This window comes from Aedes aegypti, chromosome 2 (assembly GCF_002204515.2).
Source record: "Aedes aegypti strain LVP_AGWG chromosome 2, AaegL5.0 Primary Assembly, whole genome shotgun sequence".
NCBI classification, from domain to species: Eukaryota; Metazoa; Arthropoda; class Insecta; order Diptera; family Culicidae; genus Aedes; species Aedes aegypti.
This window is the reverse complement of record NC_035108.1, coordinates 204,195,906-204,217,707: the sequence shown is the minus strand read 5'-3', so window position 1 is coordinate 204,217,707 and position 21,802 is coordinate 204,195,906. Positions and strand designations below refer to the sequence as shown.

Genomic DNA, 21,802 nt, shown 5'->3' with positions numbered 1-21,802 from the left:
ATAGTAAAATCCACAATGGTATAGTTTTACCAATAATTTTCCATGTTCCGTTGAAATCAAGTGGTACAATATTTTTAAATACACCCTCGATATGGTTGCCGTTACTATGTTTTTTCTATCAGTGCACTGTGTTGTACGGTGGGTGTCACGGATTGAAATACAATGCTTTGTAGGGGATGCCACTATGGACATAGTCAAATTTACTGCACTGCTCAGTGATTTTCACCAGATTAAAGTATTGTGCTCTGCAAGATAAATCCACGTAATGCGATTATCTGAAATGTCCCACCGGTCGAGGATCTTTTCGGGTTGGAAATTTTCTCGACTCCCAGGTCATAGAGTATCATCGTACCTGCCACACGATATACACATGCAAAAATAGTTATTGGCATAGTAAGCTCTCAGTTAATAACTGTGGAAGCAGGTCCGTCACACTCGGGCTCAGATTGTGTACCACTTCTAGTACTGCATTTGGTCCCTCGGTGGTACAAAAGGTACCCAAGTTTGACAGATCGCAGTACACTTTTCACGGCATTCTAGATTACCTCATGAGCCATAAAATTTTGGGCAACTGCAAGGGACATCGAGGTCTTTAATTTGTCTTTGGTGTAAACGTCAAACACGAAGAAAAACTATGCGAGCGCTGCCGGTGGCGGATTGGCCACCTACCATATTTTTGAATTGACAGTTAAAAGGGTGGTCGATGGATAATGATGAGAGTGTGACGTCTGTTTGTCTGTGCACGAACCATAGATGGTATTTTTTGTAATACTGTCGGTGATCAAAATTTCAATGTAAAACGTGCTTATTTGTAATGGTAAACATTCTTAACAACCCATGATCAAGAGTCCGAAAACTGCATCTATTACAGTTGAAACTTTACCCCAGTATGGTCGTCTTATAGTTCATTAAACCATAGCCAGTACGGTTGGGGAAGGAATGTAAACCATATTTTATACAGTTCTATTACGGTGTTCATTTATGCGGGTAATGTTCCACGGTCCATTAGGTTTCTCGACTTCCCAGAGCAGAGTATCTCCGTACTTGTCACGCGATACGAATGCAAAAATGGTCTATTGGCAAAGAAAACTCAACGTTTCCTTGACCTGAAAAATGCTATAACCGACAGGCTTACGTTAAGTTTAAATGAAATAAATACTTAATACTAAATACAGCTGAATACTAAGAAATACCATTGTTGTGATCGGAGCATCTCCTGGTGAGCCATTTTGATCTGCATTTTGCGTCTTCGTTGTTTAACTTTCATTGAAAGACTGATTTTCTTTTACTTTGTCTTGACATTAATGAATTCGTGATCAAACGTCAACATCCCACCGCAAAATCGCTAGTGTTTGGAGGTGATTTTAACCTCCAAATTGCCAAATAACCTCCAAAACATCACCTCCAAGTTAGTTCTAATAACCTCCGTTATATGAAATATGGTGGCGCATCGATCGTCGCAAGTTTATCGTTAAACAGTCAATAAGCAAGGCCTTCTATGTTCAAATTATTGTAACACTTCGGCATGCTCATTCTCAACATTACTCCCCTACTCTACACACTTAAACGGTTTCGCCGAGAACCCAACAGCTGATATCTCGGTAATAATTTGACGATTCTCGGTAAAACTCTTACCGAGATCTCGGTAAACGTTTACCGAATTTCGGTAACGTTCGCCGAGATCTCGGCAAAAAATTCGGATTGCCGAAATCTCGGTAAAATAAGTACCGAGATTCGGCGTTCAAATTTACCGAGCTCTCAGCTGTTGGTTTCTCGGCGAAAAATTTTACTGAGGTCGGTGAAATAATTTAAGTGTGTACTCTTATTTCGTCTGATCCGAAATTTTTCGTTCCTTGTTTTTTTTTTACATATAATTCTTTTCTATTATAAGTTTTAATTGGGTTGTTTAGTGATGAAAAATTCACAGTTCTTCGTAGCTTGATCGAAAGAGCACATTTTTCTAAGTGTAACACGATTTTATTGCGCTTCAATATATTGATATATCTTAATTTTGATATACACGGGAAAAAATTCTGTGGTAAAAATAACTATTTTAGCTGACTACGCCCATTCTTGAAACTACCATGGAAATTCAGACCAATTTACTATGTTTACGGTACACCCCACCGCATTACTGGTACATTTGACAGAAATAATTTACAACAATCTGATTCCGACTACAGACATGGTAAAATCAAGCGCATTTCTGGTCTGCTGAAAATTTCCGGTGCGAGCGCTTAAGTTAACCCCCTAAAATGGTAGTTTTTACCGCACAATTTTTTTGCGTGTAGTAAATGATTGAAAAAGATTTCATTACGTCGACTCAATGACATTTCAATTTACATAATGACAGCTCGTCCCGAAGTAAAATTTGCCGAGGGGTGATTCAAACGCGATTTCCATACTAAATTCAAACGTGTTTTAAAAATAGTTCCAGGGCACGGAAAATTATTAAACTTTGGATTCTGGCTCAGTTTGTAACGTAGAATCAGAATATGTCAAAAACAGGATACCCCTAAACAAGCCAATTTGTTTTATTTTATTCAATGTTTGTCAACGAAACGCTGTTTTACAGAGCGTAACTGGGTTTGTCAAATATTCATTTTTGAATTGTTTCAGTAGCTTTCATAGTAAATCATGGTGAAAAAGAGAACTTTCGTTCATGGTTTTTAGTATCGATTTAAAATATTAAAACTGTTAAATGAACTATAATTCTCATTCTTAATTTAATATAAATATGTAGTTTATTTTATGAACGAAAAACGAGTTGAAAAGGTAACTTCTTTATATGTATACAAGAGTCCGATATCCAAAAATTAGTTCGGTGGTCTGTATGAATGATATTTTTAACAGGATGCTTGAACAGAACGTGTTGACAGCCATGTTGTAATCTCGTAAAATAGTAAATGATTTTACTTACCCGCAGTTTGCTGTTGATAATCTTGGGTACAAACCAGAGGGCGAGAGTTGGTTCCTACCAAAACGACGCCACATGACGGTGCGAGGAGCTCACTCGCCACCACTCAGCAGTGCTCTGTTCATTGATGAACGGAGAAGAGAGTTTATCGATCACGTCATTTGACTTTCATCGGCGGTGCGAAGCGCTTCGAGTCTCTGCCCAGTTCCCTCGAAAAGTGTCGGATATCGTAGAAAATTGATTGGTAATCCGTTCGGTGGAATCGTAAAAAGTGAGTAAAAGTGTTCTTTTCTTATACCAAAGTGAAGCTTCCCCATTTCGAGTAGTTAATGTGAAGAAATCGCACTTCGATCGATTGGCTTGGGCGTTGACCAAGATTTCATGACTGTGTGGTTTATGTGGAATTAGAAGTGGTACAAGTAAATGGTTATGCTAAAGTTGTGCGCCAAAAGTGCTAAGATATTGAAATTTCCTGGAAAAAGTGCCGAATTTATATTTAAGACTATTTTTTCTGCTACCATATGCACAGAAGTTGCGTCGCCATTTTGTTTTTGATCAATTTTCCGGCGCTTCGCAAGCTACCTGGTGAGATCTTTCAAAGTTCATTGAGTGGTGCAGTGACAAGTGAGTTGAGTGCCGTGAGTTGAAAGTGTCAAAGTGCTCGAATTTGTTGTGTTGGTGAACACTGTTTATGAGCTGACAAGGGGTCTAAAGATTTGTAGTTAAGTAATCTTTTTCCGATAGTACAGTGACTTAGGGGCTGTCCATTAATTACGTAAGACATTTTTCGGGGGTTTTCAACCCCCCCTCCCCCCATGGTAAGATTTTTTGTATGAAAATGAAAAATAAATTGTATGGCAAGTAAGAAATCTCAGACCCCCCCTCCCCCCATAAACCCTTACGTAATTAATGGATCGCCTCTTACACTCATATTCGTACATAGCATTGTTTTCATATCAAGTTGATATAAAGCTACTTCGGCAACAATGAAGGTCATATAAACTGTATTCATTTACTTTCATCTTTGTAAAAATGGAAAAATATTAAAATTTTGTCTAAAATTGACAAGTTGCGTATGTACAGCTCAGTATTTTAATATCAATATATCACTATTTGATTGTTTTTTACTAACTCGATGTGAAAACAGTGTCGTGTGCGAATGTATAATTGAGTCACAGTGTATATTTTGTCTTCAAAATTAAACTGTTAGGTATACAAATGCAAATTAACATAATATTGGTGAAAGGGGTGAGTTTTCTCAGGCATATTTTGTTATAAATATATTTACAGGTAATCGGTACTTGCGCAGACCAAGCTAAAGCTGGCCAAATTTGATGAGGACAGCCGATGAGTAGCAACCGGTCAAGCGATAGAGATCGTATTACTGTGAAGATACGTAACATGAAACGTAGCGCCTCGCGCGACTCCCCAGCAAGATCAAAGAGGCGCGGAAGCATTGGCCGTTACGAAGGAAGCTCGGACGAACGCGTTACCCCAGACAGGATGAGACGACGCGTAGCAAGATCCCCCAGTCCACGAGGCGGAAGTACCCGTTATGCTTCTCCCCATCGCGAAGAGTATTCTCGTGGAGGGCGCGAAAGTGGAAGTGAACGGTACTCGTACAAGGTATTGTGCGTTAGTGCTCTGCATCCCAAGGCATCTGACGAATATATTAAAGAATCATTGTATCGGGAGTACAAGAAATTTGGAGATTTTAGCATTCGCATTTCGCATGATTTGGACGAACGGGTAGCATATGTTTGCTTCCGCACGTCGGAAGATGCTCGAGAGGCGAAACATGCCAAGTCACGAATTTCTTTGTACGACAAAGCGGCACTTGTTGAGCCAGTTTATGAATCGGCCAAATCAGAATCGTATCGTAGACCACGTTCTTCCTCGCCGCAGGATTATGACCGACACTATTATGCCCGTTCTCCTGGAGTTCCACCGCCGGATCGTCGCCGCCCAGAGCATCACCCATACGATGGATACGGACCGCCACCTGGTCGTATGCACCATCCGGACTTCCGCCCACCAATGCATCATGAATACATGCCTCGTGGACCACCTATGCATCATCATGGACCACCGCACATGCATCCAGGTCCTCCTCATCATCACTATATGCCACGTCCGTATCTTCCACGTCCAAGGGCTCCCTTCGACAAGAACGACACCAAGAAGGACAAATTCCCCAACTATCTACATCACGTTCAACCGGAAGATGATCCCTTGGCCACTAGGACTTTGTTTGCCGGTAACTTGGAAATCAATATCTCCGACGATGAATTGCGTCGTATTTTCGGCAAATACGGGATCGTTGAGGACATTGACATCAAACGTCCGCCACCGGGAACTGGTAATGCTTTTGCCTTCGTACGTTATCAAACTTTGGATATGGCTCATCGCGCCAAGGTTGAATTGTCCGGTCAGTACATAGGCAAGTTCCAATGCAAGATAGGATACGGTAAAGCTACGCCCACAACCAGAATCTGGGTAGGAGGCCTTGGTGCATGGACTTCTGTCACTCAGTTGGAACGTGAATTTGATCGTTTTGGCGCCATCAAGAAGATCGAATACAACAAAGGGGACACTCAGGCATTTATCCTATATGATTCAATCGATGCCGCTACGGCTGCTGTGAAGGAAATGCGAGGCTTCCCATTGGGCGCTCCGGATCGTCGTATTCGTATCGATTTCGCTGATAACGGAACAACGCCACCCTTCCCGAAGCGTGGAGGAGGTTTCGATGAAGGTGGTGAATATCGTCGCGGTCCTGACTATGAATATCCGGAAGGTTCCTATGAGGAAAATTCATCGTACGGCTACGGGGGAAGACCTTTCCGAGGAGGTCGAGGAGGATTCCGTGGACGTGGAGGTTTCCGGGGAGGATTCCATCGTGATGGTCCACCACACCATGGAGATGGAGACGAATGGCGACGATCGGGAGCTGATGGCGACTACGATTCACGTCGTCGCTCAGGATCCCGTGAACCCGGAATCGACAGATCTCGTTCTCGTTCGCCGCGGCGACGCAGTCCAGCTGATTCCGATTCGGATTCGTCCACTCGTAGGAATGGTATGCTATCGAATGCCAGAACTTTACCAGAAGTTGCACGTAAATCTACAACCGTCTGGCAAGGTGCATTGATTCTGAAGAGCTCGTTATTCCCTGCAAAGTTGCACCTGACGGACGGTGACAACGATATAGTGGACAGTTTGATGAAGGACGAAGAAGGAAAACATCACCTTCGCATTACCCAGCGACTGCGTCTCGACCAACCGAAGCTTGAGGATGTGCAGAAACGTATATCTACGTCATCGTCGCATGCTATCTTCCTTGGTCTACCGGGATCGACATCATCCGTCGCATCTTCCGACGACGCCAGCGTTCAGACACGTCCCCTCCGTAATCTCGTGTCGTATTTGAAGCAGAAGGAAGCAGCCGGCGTCATTTCCTTGCTGAATAAGGAAACGGAGGCAACCGGTGTGCTGTATTCATTCCCGCCGTGCGATTTTTCAACGGAATTGTTGAAACGCACATGTCACAATCTGACCGAGGAAGGGCTGAAGGAAGATCATCTGGTTATCGTGGTGGTCCGAGGAGGAACCGCCTGAGTGAATGAAGAGGGCACCGTTAGTAAGTAAGGTAAGATGAGATTCAAACTATCTTCCGATTATTTAGCGTTGCATGCGTAGTTTTGCTTGGCGGTTTACACCTAACACATATTCCAGGGAATGTCTCTTCATCCTCGATTAAGCCATAAACCACGTTTACTTACTCGGTTACACTAGTTTTGAAAGCTTATCAGTTAGATATCAATGCTAGTGTAGCTCCTTTTTTTGAACGCGGTTGGCAGCATCATAGCTATTGATTTGTGAACAGAACATCTAATCCCAGGCCCATCCCTTCCATCTTACCTTGTAGTTGCATATCTAATAAGATTTTGCTTCTTTCTCGTAATCTACTTCGCATAGGGAGTATCTCATTTGGCAGAATGATTGTTTGGCGTGATGGTCATATGGCATGTACATTTTAAATTTACATAACGAATTTATTTTTGATTATTTCATGTATAAATATTAAACTTAACACTGAACAGGTTGTAATTAGTCTTTGAAGAAATCAGCTAAAATTAAACAAACCAAATACGCCATCTTCAAAACATGGCTAATTTTCACATCTGCGAATCACATCATTATCAGATAATATAGTTAGCCGGATCCTGTTCTTGGTAGTGTTTTTTTGAAAGCTACAGAGCTCATATTTGGCAACGATATATGCGTCGTTCTGAAGCGCTTCTTATTGCAATGTTTCAGACGATTCGGCCCAGAAAAAAACCCCATGCCAAAGTAAATCATGGAAGTGTCCAAGTGTTTCTGCACCCTACATTTTTTTTTTCTATCATTAACGCGATTTTTAACTAGCCGTTCATCTCGGGATCAACGAATTTTTACTTCCCTTCCGAAGGAAGTCGTAATTCGGGATTCGATCCAAGGTCGTGTGTTCTACCCACAACATCAGGTCCGTCTCCCTGCACTCTATATGGCTTTTGTTCAAATATATATCACCGTATTAACCAATAAACATGAAACAGTTGAACATTGCTATAAATTCTGCGGGTCTACCCCGTTTGGCATAATGTCGTTTGGCATACAGTCGTTTGGCATAATGTCAACATCATTATGCCATATGGCATTATGCCAAACGGGGTAGACCCAAATTCTGCACTTGAAGAGTAATAGAAAAATTGTGATCAATATAAAGTCATGCCCAAGAAGTTTCTTTAAGGCCGCACGGGACGTCATTATAATCATCCTATCCATTTGAAGAAGCAGATCTCAAGTACCACTCCATATATGGATGTGAAAAATTTATCACTATATTCTATATATGTGGTGCACAATCGATTTAATTTTCAGCTTCATCGGTTCACTAAAACTCGAGATTTGCTTCGGCAAAGTTTTGATGATAATTGTTAGAGTGAGACAAAAGATAGGGAAAATAACACGGTCTCCCGTGTCCCCTTAACTATACTAAAACAAAATTAAAATCAAACAACCTCCCATCAAACATGCAACTTGACGATAAAGACGCTAACAACCCGGAAGAAGTTTGCCACCTCTTTTCAACCTTTTTCCAAGAAATCTATAAATCATTTTCAGAAGAGGATCGGGACTTAAATTGTTTTTCAATCTTCCCTGCTCCCGCAAATGACATTAGTGTACACCAAATAAGTATACAAGACATCTTATCAGGCTTGACAGGATTGGATGCCACAAAAAGTGCAGGACCTGATGAAATCCCTCCAGTATTTATGAAGAAGCTTGCTGTCGAATTAACATATCCTTTGTTTTGGCTGTTCAATATGTCACTAAAATCCGGCAAATTTCCTAAAATCTGGAAGAAATCATTCTTAGCACCTATTTACAAATCAGGGAAGAAAACTGATATTCGTAATTATCGTGGAATTGCTATAATTTCCTGTATTTCAAAGCTCTTTGAATCCATTGTTAATAGAAAATTGTTTGGGCAATTAAAGAACAGAATTACAAATGCACAACATGGATTTTTAAAAGGCCGTTCCACTTCTAGAAATTTACTAGAATTCACCAATTATACTTTGAATGCAATGGATAACGGTAACTATTTAGAGGCTCTGTATACTGATTTCAGCAAAGCATTTAACCGCATTGACATCTCTATGTTACTCTTCAAGTTAGAAAAAGTAGGATTTGATAAATCACCTTTGAACTGGATACAGTCGTATTTAACAAATCGGCAACAAATAGTGAGATATATGGTGGTAAGCTCCATCGAAGTTAATACGCCGATCGCGTATAGTAAAATCGAGGATAATACGCGATTGGCGTATTAACTTCGATGGAGCTTACCACCAATAATAGTAAAAAATCTAATCCTATCCATGTTACATCAGGAGTTCCTCAAGGCTCACATCTAGGACCTCTTCTTTTCATATTATATATAAACGATATTTCCTACATTCTTAAGCATATAATTATTCTAAAAATAATAGTAGTTTTTCTTTTATAATTTTTTGTTCAGAAACAATTTTGTAAAAAATTGGCTTGTTCATACATTTATAGCTCGGGTGGAAATGGTTGAATCGATGAGTAAGGAAAAATTAAAAAAACTCAAAATACAGCAAATATTTATATTATTAAAACTACTATTATTTTGAGCGATGCACCTGGTGCTTAACTTTTTAGCCGGTAGGGGACCGGTAAGACCGCCCGCCTAAACAATTTAATTCATATGTCAAAATCAAGAATCAATAAATCCTTTTTCGACGCAGCATGTCTTATTTTGAAGCCTTAGGCATGATAAAAAATATCAAAGGTGTTGAATTTGTAAACAATATTTTTTTTCTTGATGCTTGAAAAAGTGATGTCTTATCACGATTATTTTTAGCGACGGGGTAAAAGCGACCACCACGATTTTTGTACACAATTTTCTGAGAAAATATATCAGTTCCCTGCGATTTCCAAAAAATATAATGTTTTATGAATTCCACATTAATTAACGGGGATATTGAACTATTTTTAGGGTTAATTAACTAAAAAAAAGATATATACTTATCATCACCTTGAAACGCCCATATTTTGGAAAAAAATATGCGTATTTGGTTTGTATTTTTAACAAAATTGATTACATTTCACTCGATTAGTAATATACAACGTAGTTACAACTTTCAAAATGGTTCAGACATTTTATTTGGTATAAATTAGGGGTGGCGGTCTTACCCCATCGACCACTGTTGTTTTACCCCGCTTATGCAATTTTCACAACTATGGCTTTATTTCAAGGCTAAATATTTACAATTCATATTTCATTTCACTGAAGCACATTTCACATTTTTGTTAAAGCATGAACGGGTAATTTGTTATGTTTTTACAACAAAATTCCTTCCGAAATGCTTAAGTGAGCATCTGTTAAATTTAGATCAAATTCAATATCGACGAGCAGAAACTTTGTTTTTGATATTTGTTATGAAAAATTTAATGTAAATATCACCCTAAATGGTTCGGAATGTCAAAAATCGTGTGTTTATGAAAAGTACATGGTAAACTTTTAACCCTTCTGTCGTCGCGAGGTTTGCCACCGTTCGAACCACCAAGCGAGGTTTTTCCACCACTGTTGTACAAAATACAACAGCGCGACGACTGAAGTGTTAAGAAAACCGCCATTTTCATGCCAAACTCTTACCCCGGCGGGCGCTCTTACCCCGTCTTCCCCTTGTGTGAACATTTGCAAATTTTGTGATAGTAAAATTGAGTATATTTGTAGTTAACTGCCAAAACCTACCGATTGCTCATATGAATATGAAAACAAAGTTACAGCATGCCAAAGTTGAGCATTTTGTATGAAAATCGCCTTTCACTACTATTGTTCTGAACACAACTGTACTTCCTACATAAATTGCAATGGATACGTATAACATTGATGAGATTGCCATTATTCTAAATGTATGAGACGTTATTAATACTTTTTATGATATTTCTTGGTTCAGTGCAAGTAAAATCCTTAATGTATAGATGTCCCATGACTTGATATCGACTCATGGAACTATTTTTTCATGGTCCCTTGAAACAGCTTTCCAAAAATCTCATGTTTTATGAATGAATATTCGACTAATAATATCGACTTATGGAACTTTCAAAACCATCCAACCTCTATTCATCAGCGTGTCCATTTAAAGTGGCCCAATTTTATGAGAAAAATCAAATCGTAACCTCTAAAATTTATGTTGCCAGTGAAAATATGAGCGGAAACCGTCCATTCTAAGGAGGGCTAAACGAGCACTAAGTTTGTATGGAGAAAATATACCAAATATATGGGAAAACGAATCCAACTACATTTTGGACCATTGATGGCGCTTTCATTATTGATTTGAAATTTCACAATTTATATAGAAAAAAACTGCAACAAACCGGAAGTCTTTTCGTAAAGAAACGAAAAAAGTTATACCTAGGGAAACTGAAATTCCGTTTTTTCCTGGAGTTGAACGGGCAGCTCTGCGAAAAAAAGATATATCTATACATATATAGAGGTATCCGCAGGATTTTTGGCAAGTCTTTGGCAAATTTTGCCAGCTTCCTTGAATGTTTCTTGATAAACGTTTCGCAGATTGAAGAAGTTTGAAATTGTTCAATATTTCTACCATTGGCGGATTTCTCTTGAATCTACCAGCAGGATTTTTATACGGTTTTTTATTTAAACTTAGAAAATTTCTGCAAATATTCTTGATAAATATCTCAAAAGCTTCCTGGCCAAATTTTATTTTTTTTTTCAAAGCTGCTAGTTTAAAACATCTCTTAGAAGTTGATGAGCACCTAACCTATCTTTAGGTGAGAACTTCACGGATTCTGGTGATATTATTACAGATACCTGAAGAAATTTTTCAAATTCTAGATTCTAGAGGAAATTTTTATCCAACTCCTGGAAATACCTTCAACGAATAAATTGTTGGCAGAAGTTACATCATCTGCAGTGTATTACAGACGACCCTTTTGGGTGTACCTGCCTATGATGATACCCGTTGATTCTTTGAATCATCCTTCCGTTTACTTTGATTTCAAGCAAATAAATTTTAAGTGCCCCTCAGGATGTGTGAAGAACCAGTGTTGAACATCAATATGTTGGAAAAAATGATATGCTTATAGCGCTTTCCCACGCGGAATATACCTAGTCCATTAGGCACTGAACCGAAAATCACCTTCCCCTTGTTTTTACCATCGCTGTCTATCCTGTGCGTCAAACATAATGTCGGGAGTAATACGCTGTATTGAACTTAAGATGCTCTGCGCAGCGCACTACTTCGAATATTATGTTTAACGTACCGTCAAACGGGGTGACTTGCAACGGCGGGGTGACTTGCAACACATTGTAATTTACAACTAAATTTCACTATAAAACACAAATTGCAAACGAAAATTTGTTTTGAATCGGTGCTTCAATACGTGTGACTCACAATTCAGGTAGGGGCCACGATTAAAGCTGTTATTATAAATATGTTTATACAATAAACATAATTCTTTTAAATGTCTTGAAAACTGATACTTGATGGAGGTTCAAAATCGTGACCTGAAAACATGAGATACATTTAATTTACAAAAGTAATAATCTACATGTTGTTTCTATAGCTAATAAGTGATAATATGACGAATTTTATTTTACGAAAATGTAGCAACAACTTTTAAATAAAAATATTTTTTATATAAATGTACCTATGCGGGGTGACTTGCAACACTTTATTTCTAAGCAATTTAGAGTTTTATAAAAGCTAAAAACTTTTGTGTTAGGTCTACTTTATAATTAAAAGAGTAATAATTTATCAATCAACTACAAACACTCGTTAAAAATATTTTCAGTTAAGATATTGGACCTTGACGATTTAACGCCTCTTTTTCCCATACAAAAATAGCTCAATTATTTTCTTACAAAAAGGTATTCAAAATGCTTTTGTACTGGTTCGAATGCTTTAAATACATGATTAACAATACTTAACAAGTGTGACTAATAAAAAATATCTACATTTTATTGGAAAAAACTGAATAAGCATTGAGTGTTGCAAGTCACCCCGCACAAGGACATTTAAAAAATTTCACCTTTTTGATGAGTTTTGATATGACAAAATAATTCGATTCAATCTTCTATCATCCCATTCTGTAGGCGGGCGGGCCATTCAAAGTTCTATTAGGAATTTAGATTTTTAGATGACGTTTGGATCATGGTTTTGGTTGATTGAAGTTGAAAAGTGTTGCAAGTCACCCCGTTTGACGGTACAGAAAAGGGACAGTGCTAGTGAAAAAATGAAAGGCGCTATTTGGTTTAGTGCCAGAGTGACTATATAGCATCAGCATATATGGCCGGCCAACCGATAGGTGGGGGGATTTGCTCGTTGGAGCTTCGCTACATGGAATGACTGGATGGCTGGGGCTGGATGTTCGTTGGTTGGAAAATATTCTAAATAAAAAGCACTCGAATGTCAAAAGCAGATGTCAATCGCATTTGTCGCATTGAAGCCTCCATATATAGAGCAAATGTACATGTATATGTGCGAATCGTGACGATATGCTCTACAGATGCGTGAGTGAGCCGAGTGGTTAGTATCCGCCAGAGCTGCCACATATACAGATTTATCTGTATTACACAGATTTTTTTATTCTGACACGGATTCAATTTGTATGGAACACAGATTTTCTTTCAACACTTTTTGTATGGACACAGATTTTTTTGTATGGGACACAGATTTTCTCACCTGGTAGATACAGGTTTTCTATCAAACCATCTGGCAGCCCTGGTATCCGCGTAATCTTCTTCTTCGCAACGTTTTTTCAAACCCGAATGCGAAATGACTCGAGCACAGTGGTAACACGATTTTTCCGGTTTTCGGGGTTTTGCATTTTTGCTCGATAAAAAAGGCAGCATGAAATTGAACTTGTTTATATGTATCGCAACGGAATAATTGTGCTCTTGCTGTTAGAGCTAATAGATTTCAATTAGTTGAAAACACAAGCGAAATATTAGCGATTGAATTATTTAACATTTTTTCAATCATTCACCTCGAGATGGCTGCCCGAAAACGGCCATAGTGGAGAGACAAAAACAGTCAAGCAGAATGTGAACCGTTGGCAGCGCAACACCTGATGGTATGGACCTACACACCAAATTTTCGATCAATCTTCCAGCAATTTCGTTTGCTGAAACCAATCCAGCAATACACTATTTTACTGATATACAGCATTTCTGAAATTGTTTACTGGAATTCAGCAATCTAACTTGCTGGATACTTGTCATCACCATCAGTTTTGCTGATTTTCAGTAATTTATATGACACATGATTGATAACCAGCAATCCATTTGAAATTTTGCTGTAAACCAGCAAACATTATTGCTGAATTCGTATCAGCAAACTGTTTTATCTGTCAACCGAAAAATTTAAAAAAAGAAACAATTTCTCTTACTCGTCTTATTCACAATATCAGCATGGAGTTAAAACAAATGTTTACCCGAACATTCATGTATTTATGTATATTTTTTGTAATATCGTATTTGGTAAGTACTAAACATTCCCTATGATGTTGATGGTTCAATAAATATCAAAATGTTTACTTCTAGGTGGCAACATTACCGTTACGGTAGACGGTGTCCATTTTCCCCCAGAGCGCAGAAAATTGCGTTTATTTATAAATAAATGTTTATCACATACAACGCATTTGCATTTTATACTGCTTTCTATGACAACTTTTACAAATATGACCTATAATTTTTCATCTACCGGGTGCTGGCGATCTTAAATTTCTGGTAATCAGCAAGAAATTCCACGAGAATAACAAATAACCTAGTGCTGATTAATCAGCAAATTGGAATTCGCTTTGCTGAATGGTCAGTAACCCAGCTGTCATTTGGATGAGAATTTGCATTGCTGATCAGTTCAGCAAATTTTATTTTGCTGGATCGATTGCTGAATGTACAGCACAAAAAAATCAGCAAAAATTTGCTGATTTACAGCAATAAAAATTTGGTGTGTATGCACGGGTTCACTATCTGACGTTTGAGCGATGCCGTGTTATTTACGTGACCTTGGCAACGAATGAATTCAGCACCGCTCAAACGTCAAATTAATGAACGCGTGCATTGGATCATTGATGCTGCTGCTGCTTTGTGTTTTGGTTGACTGGCAGAATCGATGAACTGTGGCAAACGGACAGATGCACGAGTTCACTAATTTGATGTTTAAGCGGTGCCGAATTCACTAGTTACCATGGACACGTAAATAACACGACACTGCTAAAACGTCAAATAGTGAACTCGTGCATCGGTCCATTGTGATCACAGTTCCCAAGCCTGCATAGAGTATCATCGTACCTGCCACACGATATGCGAATGCGAAGGCAACTAAGGCAAAGAAAGTTAATAATAACTGTGGCAGTCAATAACTGTGGAAGTGCTCTTAGAACACTATGCTGAGTAGCCGGCTCTGTCCCAGTGGGGACGTTAATGCCAAGAAGAAGAATATGCGTGAGTATGGAGCATTTTCACCAGCTGTCAGTCGTTCCAACTAACGGGTCGGATTCGCTAGATGGAAGGCAGTCGTGTTTTAACCAGCGAATCCCCGCTGTAATGGGGTGGTCCATTAATTACGTAAGGGTTTATAGGGGGGGGGGGGGGGGGGAGGCTGGCTTTGAAGATTTCTTACGCGCCATACAAATTATTTTTGGTTTTCATACAAAAAATATTACCATGGGGGGAGGGGGGGGGGGGGGTTGAAAAACCGCTAAAATTGTCTTACGTAATTAATGGACAGCCCCAATCAAGAAATGGTCACCAAAAAAAAATCCTTTGACTTCTTCCACAGGGATGAAAGATATTCGCAATATTAAATTGTCAAATTCACGTCTCATGCCTTTGACAGCACTGTGAAAACCTTCAAAGAGGGTCGCAACTTCTAAAAGGTTTGGAGCCACTGATTTAAGATCTGTTCTTCATCCTAATATGGGATTAATTCTGAGATAGGAGTGCTCAAGCAATCAATGTTTCAGAAGAGTCAGAAGTAAAACTGCCGTATTCTTTTTAAAAATCACCTAGACAATTCTCATGGTCTTTGGACAGGATTCTGTGAAGGTTTACAGCTGTAGGAGCGTCGTTGATACTTTTACACACTCATCTCCAGTCCGTTTGTCTGCTGTAGTTCTCTGTTGTATTATGTTAGGGTATTTTTGTATTCAACCCAACAAGAAGTGATCTTTGCTCTATTGAACAACCGTGTGGATGTATTCCTCAATACTTATTGCTTATCATTCCACCAAGTCATATCCCTGTTAGATAACCATCGATGATTAGATGATAAGGTGAACCCATTATCGATCAATTATTAGATGCTTTTCCAGTTTCGAAACAGTCGTAAAACTGTTCACTGTTATACTGATTCTTATTCGTTAGATACAAACTACAGAGATCCCAGTTGATTGTCGTCGAACTTCTATTGCTTTCTGTTATTTCTGATCCAGAGTTTTCTGATCAAACCGTATTTGTTTGATCTGACAATGATTCTTCGATAGAAGCAAACCAGTTATAGCTGTTCGTGGTTTGGATTGACTTTTGTCATAAATAAATCTACAACTGATCGAAGGAAAACCAAGTACCATCAGTGCATCAGTACCCGCTCATGTTCCAGTACCCCGCTCACACTGAAAAAAAAAAACGTAAGTTTAAACAAAGTTAATATGTGAACTTCAGTCGCTAGCCATTTCTAATCGACGTATTAAAGCATACTGTGAGGTATTTCCTCAAGTAACCTTACTTTTTAAGTTCTTGAGCGGGCTACTGGAACATGAGCGGCTACTGGTGCCTACCATTGTTTATTGAGGCAGGGTCCCACATATTCTCCTTCCTGAACCTTCTGCTAAGAACTGCTGAAGCTCCCTTTGCATGCTATAGGTTTACTGTATACATTTCAAAAGCTTTATATAGGCTAGATGAAGTGGTTCGCTTAGAACAAAGACGAAATTAAGACCTTCATATCCATTGCAGGTGTCCAAAATTTTATGACACATAAGGTAATAGAGCAAAATCTAGAATGCCGTGAATAGTGTGCTGTGATTTGTCAAACCTGGGTTTGTAGTACCAAGAGACCAAAATGCAGTACTAGAAGTGATACCCAATCTGAACCCGAGTGGGACTTACCTGCTTAGAATGAAGGAGGCATGAAATTATCGATAAGAAAAGGTAGATTTAGTATTCTAATCACAAGTTCATCCTTGTTCTCGGACTGAGCAGCACAATCTCTTGAAGTAACACAAGGTCAACTGCGCCGTTGCCCCGGGAAGCACAGCATGGGTACAATACTAAAGAAGTGTTAAACAAAATTGAGAACGTTTCAACCGGCTATGATCATATTGTCCCGTTCCTGCATGTTTTATATGTTATATAGGTTCTGTTTTAAATGAAAATTTATTCCAGAATCCTAACAATTTTGTGTACAGATGCCCATCGATAGTAGAAGAACAAACTGCTGTGAACAAAAACACAATAAAATAGACAACTTTATAAAAAGCTTATTTTTACATCCAAAAACTTAAACAAATTTTCATAGTAACATAAGCTTTTCATAATTTTGTAAATATATGAAATATAAACACACGGAAATATAATTCACACGGAAATATAATTCACACGGTTTTCACGGTGGTGGCTAGTTGCAGCATCCTACATGAGGTTCTAAAATAATCAGCATCAACATCTGTTTTTGAAGCTCAATTCAGAGGTGGCCTATATTGGCTCACATATCCTTACACAGCTCTTTAGGCCAGGGTTTCCCAACCGGTGGTCCGCGGACCCCTAGGGGTCCGTGACGACTTCTTAGGGGATCCGCGGAGCCATTGTAAATAAGTGTCATTTTTTATGATTGATAGGTAGTTAAAAAAGAGTGTTTTTTTTTCTAGTCGATCAAAACGACTAGACTAAAGTCGTTCGCTCGACACGACTCTGGCAATCGTCCAATAGGCACCCAAATGTGACTTACTTTTGGCCAATTTTGTATGAAATTGTTTAGAAGATGTTTTTGTAATGCACAAAAAAGAATATAAATGATAGAAAACATAAACGGATTCACGTGCTTGGAAGTAAAAATATTAATCATTTCCAGAAAACATCGATTTATCCTTAGGGTGCTCATCTTTCTTCGCTCCACATTACTGTACAAAGTGGTTCCTGCAACGAAAATCATCATCTAGAAAAATCAGTTCAGTTTTTCGCTTCTTTCTTTTTCTGCAGCTGCATGACCAAAAACCTAGTTTTGCTTTCAGACTTTTAACGGTTACCATTTACCTTACCCGGCTCTTTATTTCACTTTCCCACCTACTTTCTACCCGACTGGTGCATGCTTAGAACTGGGCACCTTTACCAAAGGCGATCATCCCCAGTAACTGTTAGCAGTGGTGTTTGTAGTGGTCTGTTTTGAGCGCATTATCTCTGTTCTCATTTTTGCTGAGAAACGTATATATGGATATTTCAGAACTAACGGGTCCCAATCCATCCATTGCAGGTGAATATAATTATTCTTAAGCTAAACTGTTCACATAACCCAACCAACGAACAAACGCGCGCAAGACCCAATCAATCAATCATCATTAAAACACACTCATCATTCGATACCATCAGAAGCGCTTCTCCCCACAACAATTACACCATCTCTCCGGATCGCAAACGAAAGAAAGAAACCAATTTCGAGTGAGAAGACGGAAGAGTTGATGGTGGTACCGCAATTTGAATCCGAAATGTGTCCGTTTAAGAGACCCGTGTGTAACGAACGACGGAAGTAGTGATGATGATGATGATGATGGTGATGACGACTATGATGATGATGATGATGATAGTGCGAAATGATATCGGATCGCAGTGTGAGTGGATGAAAGAAGTTGGTGGATATAGAGTTGGAAACTGCAGAAAATGATGACGTGCGCGCGCAATTCGAGACACCGAACCGAACCGGAGTGGAGTGGAGTGGAGATTATGTGCATCAGGCGATGATCAAGTGGAAGTGTAACATCTAACGGTTGTTCGACGGTTTTTAGTACACAGATGAAGATGTATGCTTTAAGATATGACTCTGTAATTCACTTCCACCCGAGAAGAAGAAGGCATCTTCCCCAGAAGACCCTGGTCTGCTGCAAAATGTATAATTAGTTCACATACATTGCGATATTTTGTCACATAAAGCATTCTTCTTTGCTTTGTTTTAACTATTAATTTATTACTATTTCTGGGGTCGGGGAAGACACCTTTATTTCCGGTTTCCCATAACGAACGCGAGAAAGAGATTAATGTGCTTAATTTGGTATGGTAATAACATTGCAAATGATCGAAGAGAAAAGAGAAAAGCATCTGTTTTAATGTTTTAGAGAAGAAAATGTGACTTTGGAAGCTACTATTTATTAATATGTACGGAACCAATCTAAAAAACAGAAAAAGTGACAGAAATTGCTTTAAATAAAACGATGATTGTATGAAAATTTAGAGCATTGTAAACCCATATTAGACTTTTGCAATAAACCACTCTGTTTTGTGAAATCAAGTAATTACTAGTAATCGAAGAACTCGAAGCAAAAGTATCACGTGTTTATCTTCACATTGAAAATGCAAACATTAATAGTTGAAAATCAGTGCGTTCAAAAAAAAACTTGAGATTTACTCAGTGAATGGTAATTTGACGTTTTAGTTCAGATTTGTGATAAAGTTTCGGTTCGGTTTTGTACATCTAATTTATGCTGCTAATGATGAAGCAAGTTTTGTGTAATCTTTCATACTTCAGCCTAGCTTTTGACGGTGGTTTGTGTAGTAAGTGGTGTTTCATGCTGGTGGATCTCTGCAAAGACTCAAATAATTTAGCTCAACATCCTGAGCTACTTTCGTTAACATGGGTTAGTGTTTGCCAGTTTTTGAAGGATATATGTCCAGTGCCTGGTTGTGAACGTGGCTTGAAAATTTTGTGTTTGTGCGCCAATGGTGAATTTGATCTGTTTACAAACTTTGAATGTTTGTGAATCAGGTCATGTGCATATTGTGACGATTCTTATCTACTATTCCCTTCTCTACTAAAGTGCATGGTGATTCTGTGACCATTTCAAGGAATTTCTTCTTGGGCAAACGTGTTTCAGTGCATTGAAAATAAAATCTCATTTCTTCTATGATTCCCCTTCCAGTGATGTGTGCCAAAAATTCAATTGCGAGCTTCCTGTTTTGTGAGGAAAGTGTACGAAAAGCAAAGTGGGTTCAGTATGGTGATTGTTCAGAAATTTTAAGTCAGTGTTTGCAACAGTGTTTTATAGCAACACTGAGACTGCTGAACTTTGATTCCCCTTCATGCGCTGAGAATAGAATGTAGCATTTGTTGTTAAAATTCTGATTTTAAAATTGGTTTTACAAATGTTACTTTGTATTGTAAAGCGCAGCATCACACATGGAAAGTGAATGCAACATGTTTGGCCACCAGTAATTATGAGTGAGATCTGCAGTTTTAGTATATGGAAATAATGGAAGAGATTTTATTATGTTGAGTTCGGTTATGTTATAGTTTTCTCAAGATGGAAAGAAGTTGAAAGTTGTGAGAGTGAAATTCGAGCAAAATTACCAATAACACAAACTTACGTGGTTCAGATATAAAGCAAAGTTTCAGAGCGTTCATGTTTCGATAAACGAAAATGCAGATTGCAAATAATTGTTCAACAAAAGATGATTGTACTAGCTATTCAAATAAATAAACATAGTGTGCATCGTACAGGTTGAAGTTGTTTTCTTGATGGTGAAGTGTGAGAAATTCGTGTCCTGGTTGACGAGTGCGGGTGATACAAGCGTAATAAGAGTATTTTAGTGAACGATTAAGTTTTTTTTTCTTATTATTTAAATGACTTATATAAATACAAAACTCTTTTTTTCATCAAAAGTGCAAAACAGTGCGAGTTGACAGCATTTTTTTCCAATACATATGGTACTAAAACTGTATTGATGTTTATTTCAATCCGAACAACCCAATGATTTGTACTCAAGGTCACGTAAAAAATTGTAATAAAATAAAAATCTGTTAGATCTGATAGATGCTCAATTTGATAATACTACACCGAAAACAAACATTTATCAATCATGTCAAATATATGGTAGATGGTGGTAGATAGATTGAATGAATCCCCAAAATTATTATCCCTAAAATCTCATTTCCCAAAATGTACTGTTCCCAGGGCTAGTAGCATGTCTTTTTTTAGGAACTGCAATGCAAGTCTCTTAAAATTCTCTATTTTTAATGGAATTCTAAAACCTTTTTCTCGTCCAAAATGACCTGAAGTCGCTATTTTCCATTTTCTGTTTGTAGTGAATCTTGGTCCAAAAATCTACAGTTGTGTTCAGAATAATAGTAGTGAATGACATTTAATGCCGATTTTCATACAAAATGCTCAACTTTTGCATGCCGTATCTTTGCTTCCGTATGAACAATCGGAATGAAATTTGGATAGGGAACTGTCTCATTTATATATTTGAAGATTGCCGGGAAATTGTTAAAACGTTGAGTAAGGAAATATTTTAGAAGATACGGCAGAAATTTAAATTGATACTACTATTGTTTTGAGCGATTTCACCTGGTGCTAAGGAATCTTATGAGGAATCACCTGGGAAATTAGTGGATCAATTCTCGAAGATGTCCCTAACGGAAATAGTAAGAAAATTCTAGGGAAATCGACGGAAGAACCACAAGATGAATTCCAGGAGGATTTAGGACTTTCTTTAGAAAGTTGAAAACAAAAATGGAGTACTTCCTATGGAATCTGTGGATAAATTTCGGGGATAATCACTGAAAAAAATAGGTTGAATTATTGCAAGTGTCTTAAATTTGGAGGGCATCATCTGTAAAAGAGTCCTACCTTCAAAAAAAATTGGGGTGGGTAATGTCTGTTACATTACCGCGGGGTTGACGTAGGAATATTATGGACACAACTTCGATCAATTCTGGGTCAGACTCTAACAACAGTGGCGCAGTAGCTTCTTGCAGATGATAGCATGTTTGATGATAAATGATAGGTGCTGTGATTGTGAGCATTCAATTAGCTTTTTCAGAGCTTCGGATTTCAAAGTAAAATACTTTAGAAAATCAGTGAGGGTTGTGTACAAGACACGACCGCATGACGTTAACTACGCCATGTGATTTGCTGCATTTGAATTTAAGTCGATTGTCATAAATTGCAAGCTTTCTAGCTTTCTTCTAGTATCCACAGTGAAAACATGTTGAAATTTTGAAAAACTTCATACTCTATCGTTAAAATGAAAAATGTGATTTTTTGGCGTTTCTACTAAGAGTGTTGAAAAATATC

The 21,802-nt window shown here is 38.3% G+C and overlaps 1 protein-coding gene across 4 annotated transcripts; it reads left to right on the top strand.

Moving 5' to 3' along the window:
* Positions 1 to 3,063: 3,063 nt before the first annotated feature.
* LOC5575925 (putative RNA-binding protein 15) lies at positions 3,064 to 20,220 on the top strand. Of its 4 annotated transcripts, none has more exons than XM_001655866.2 (4): positions 3,064 to 3,188; positions 4,208 to 4,543; positions 4,823 to 6,566; positions 17,989 to 20,220. In XM_001655866.2, exons 2-3 carry the CDS (start codon positions 4,265 to 4,267, stop codon positions 6,533 to 6,535), a joined length of 1,992 nt encoding a protein of 663 aa, XP_001655916.2. In that variant the 5' UTR covers positions 3,064 to 3,188; positions 4,208 to 4,264; the 3' UTR covers positions 6,536 to 6,566; positions 17,989 to 20,220. The 4 variants fall into 4 exon arrangements, with proteins under 4 accessions (XP_001655916.2, XP_021699449.1, XP_021699451.1 ...); XM_021843759.1 differs by adding an exon at positions 3,447 to 3,541 and having other exon boundaries at positions 3,066 to 3,188; positions 4,208 to 6,566; XM_021843758.1 differs by adding an exon at positions 3,447 to 3,639 and having other exon boundaries at positions 3,066 to 3,188; positions 4,208 to 6,566.
* The last annotated feature ends 1,582 nt before the right edge of the window (positions 20,221 to 21,802 follow it).

Bases quoted from the DNA above. Each gene is read 5' to 3' on its own strand.
- LOC5575925 (XM_021843757.1), top strand. From the start codon at position 4,265: ATGAGTAGCAACCGGTCAAGCGATAGAGATCGTATTACTGTGAAGATA.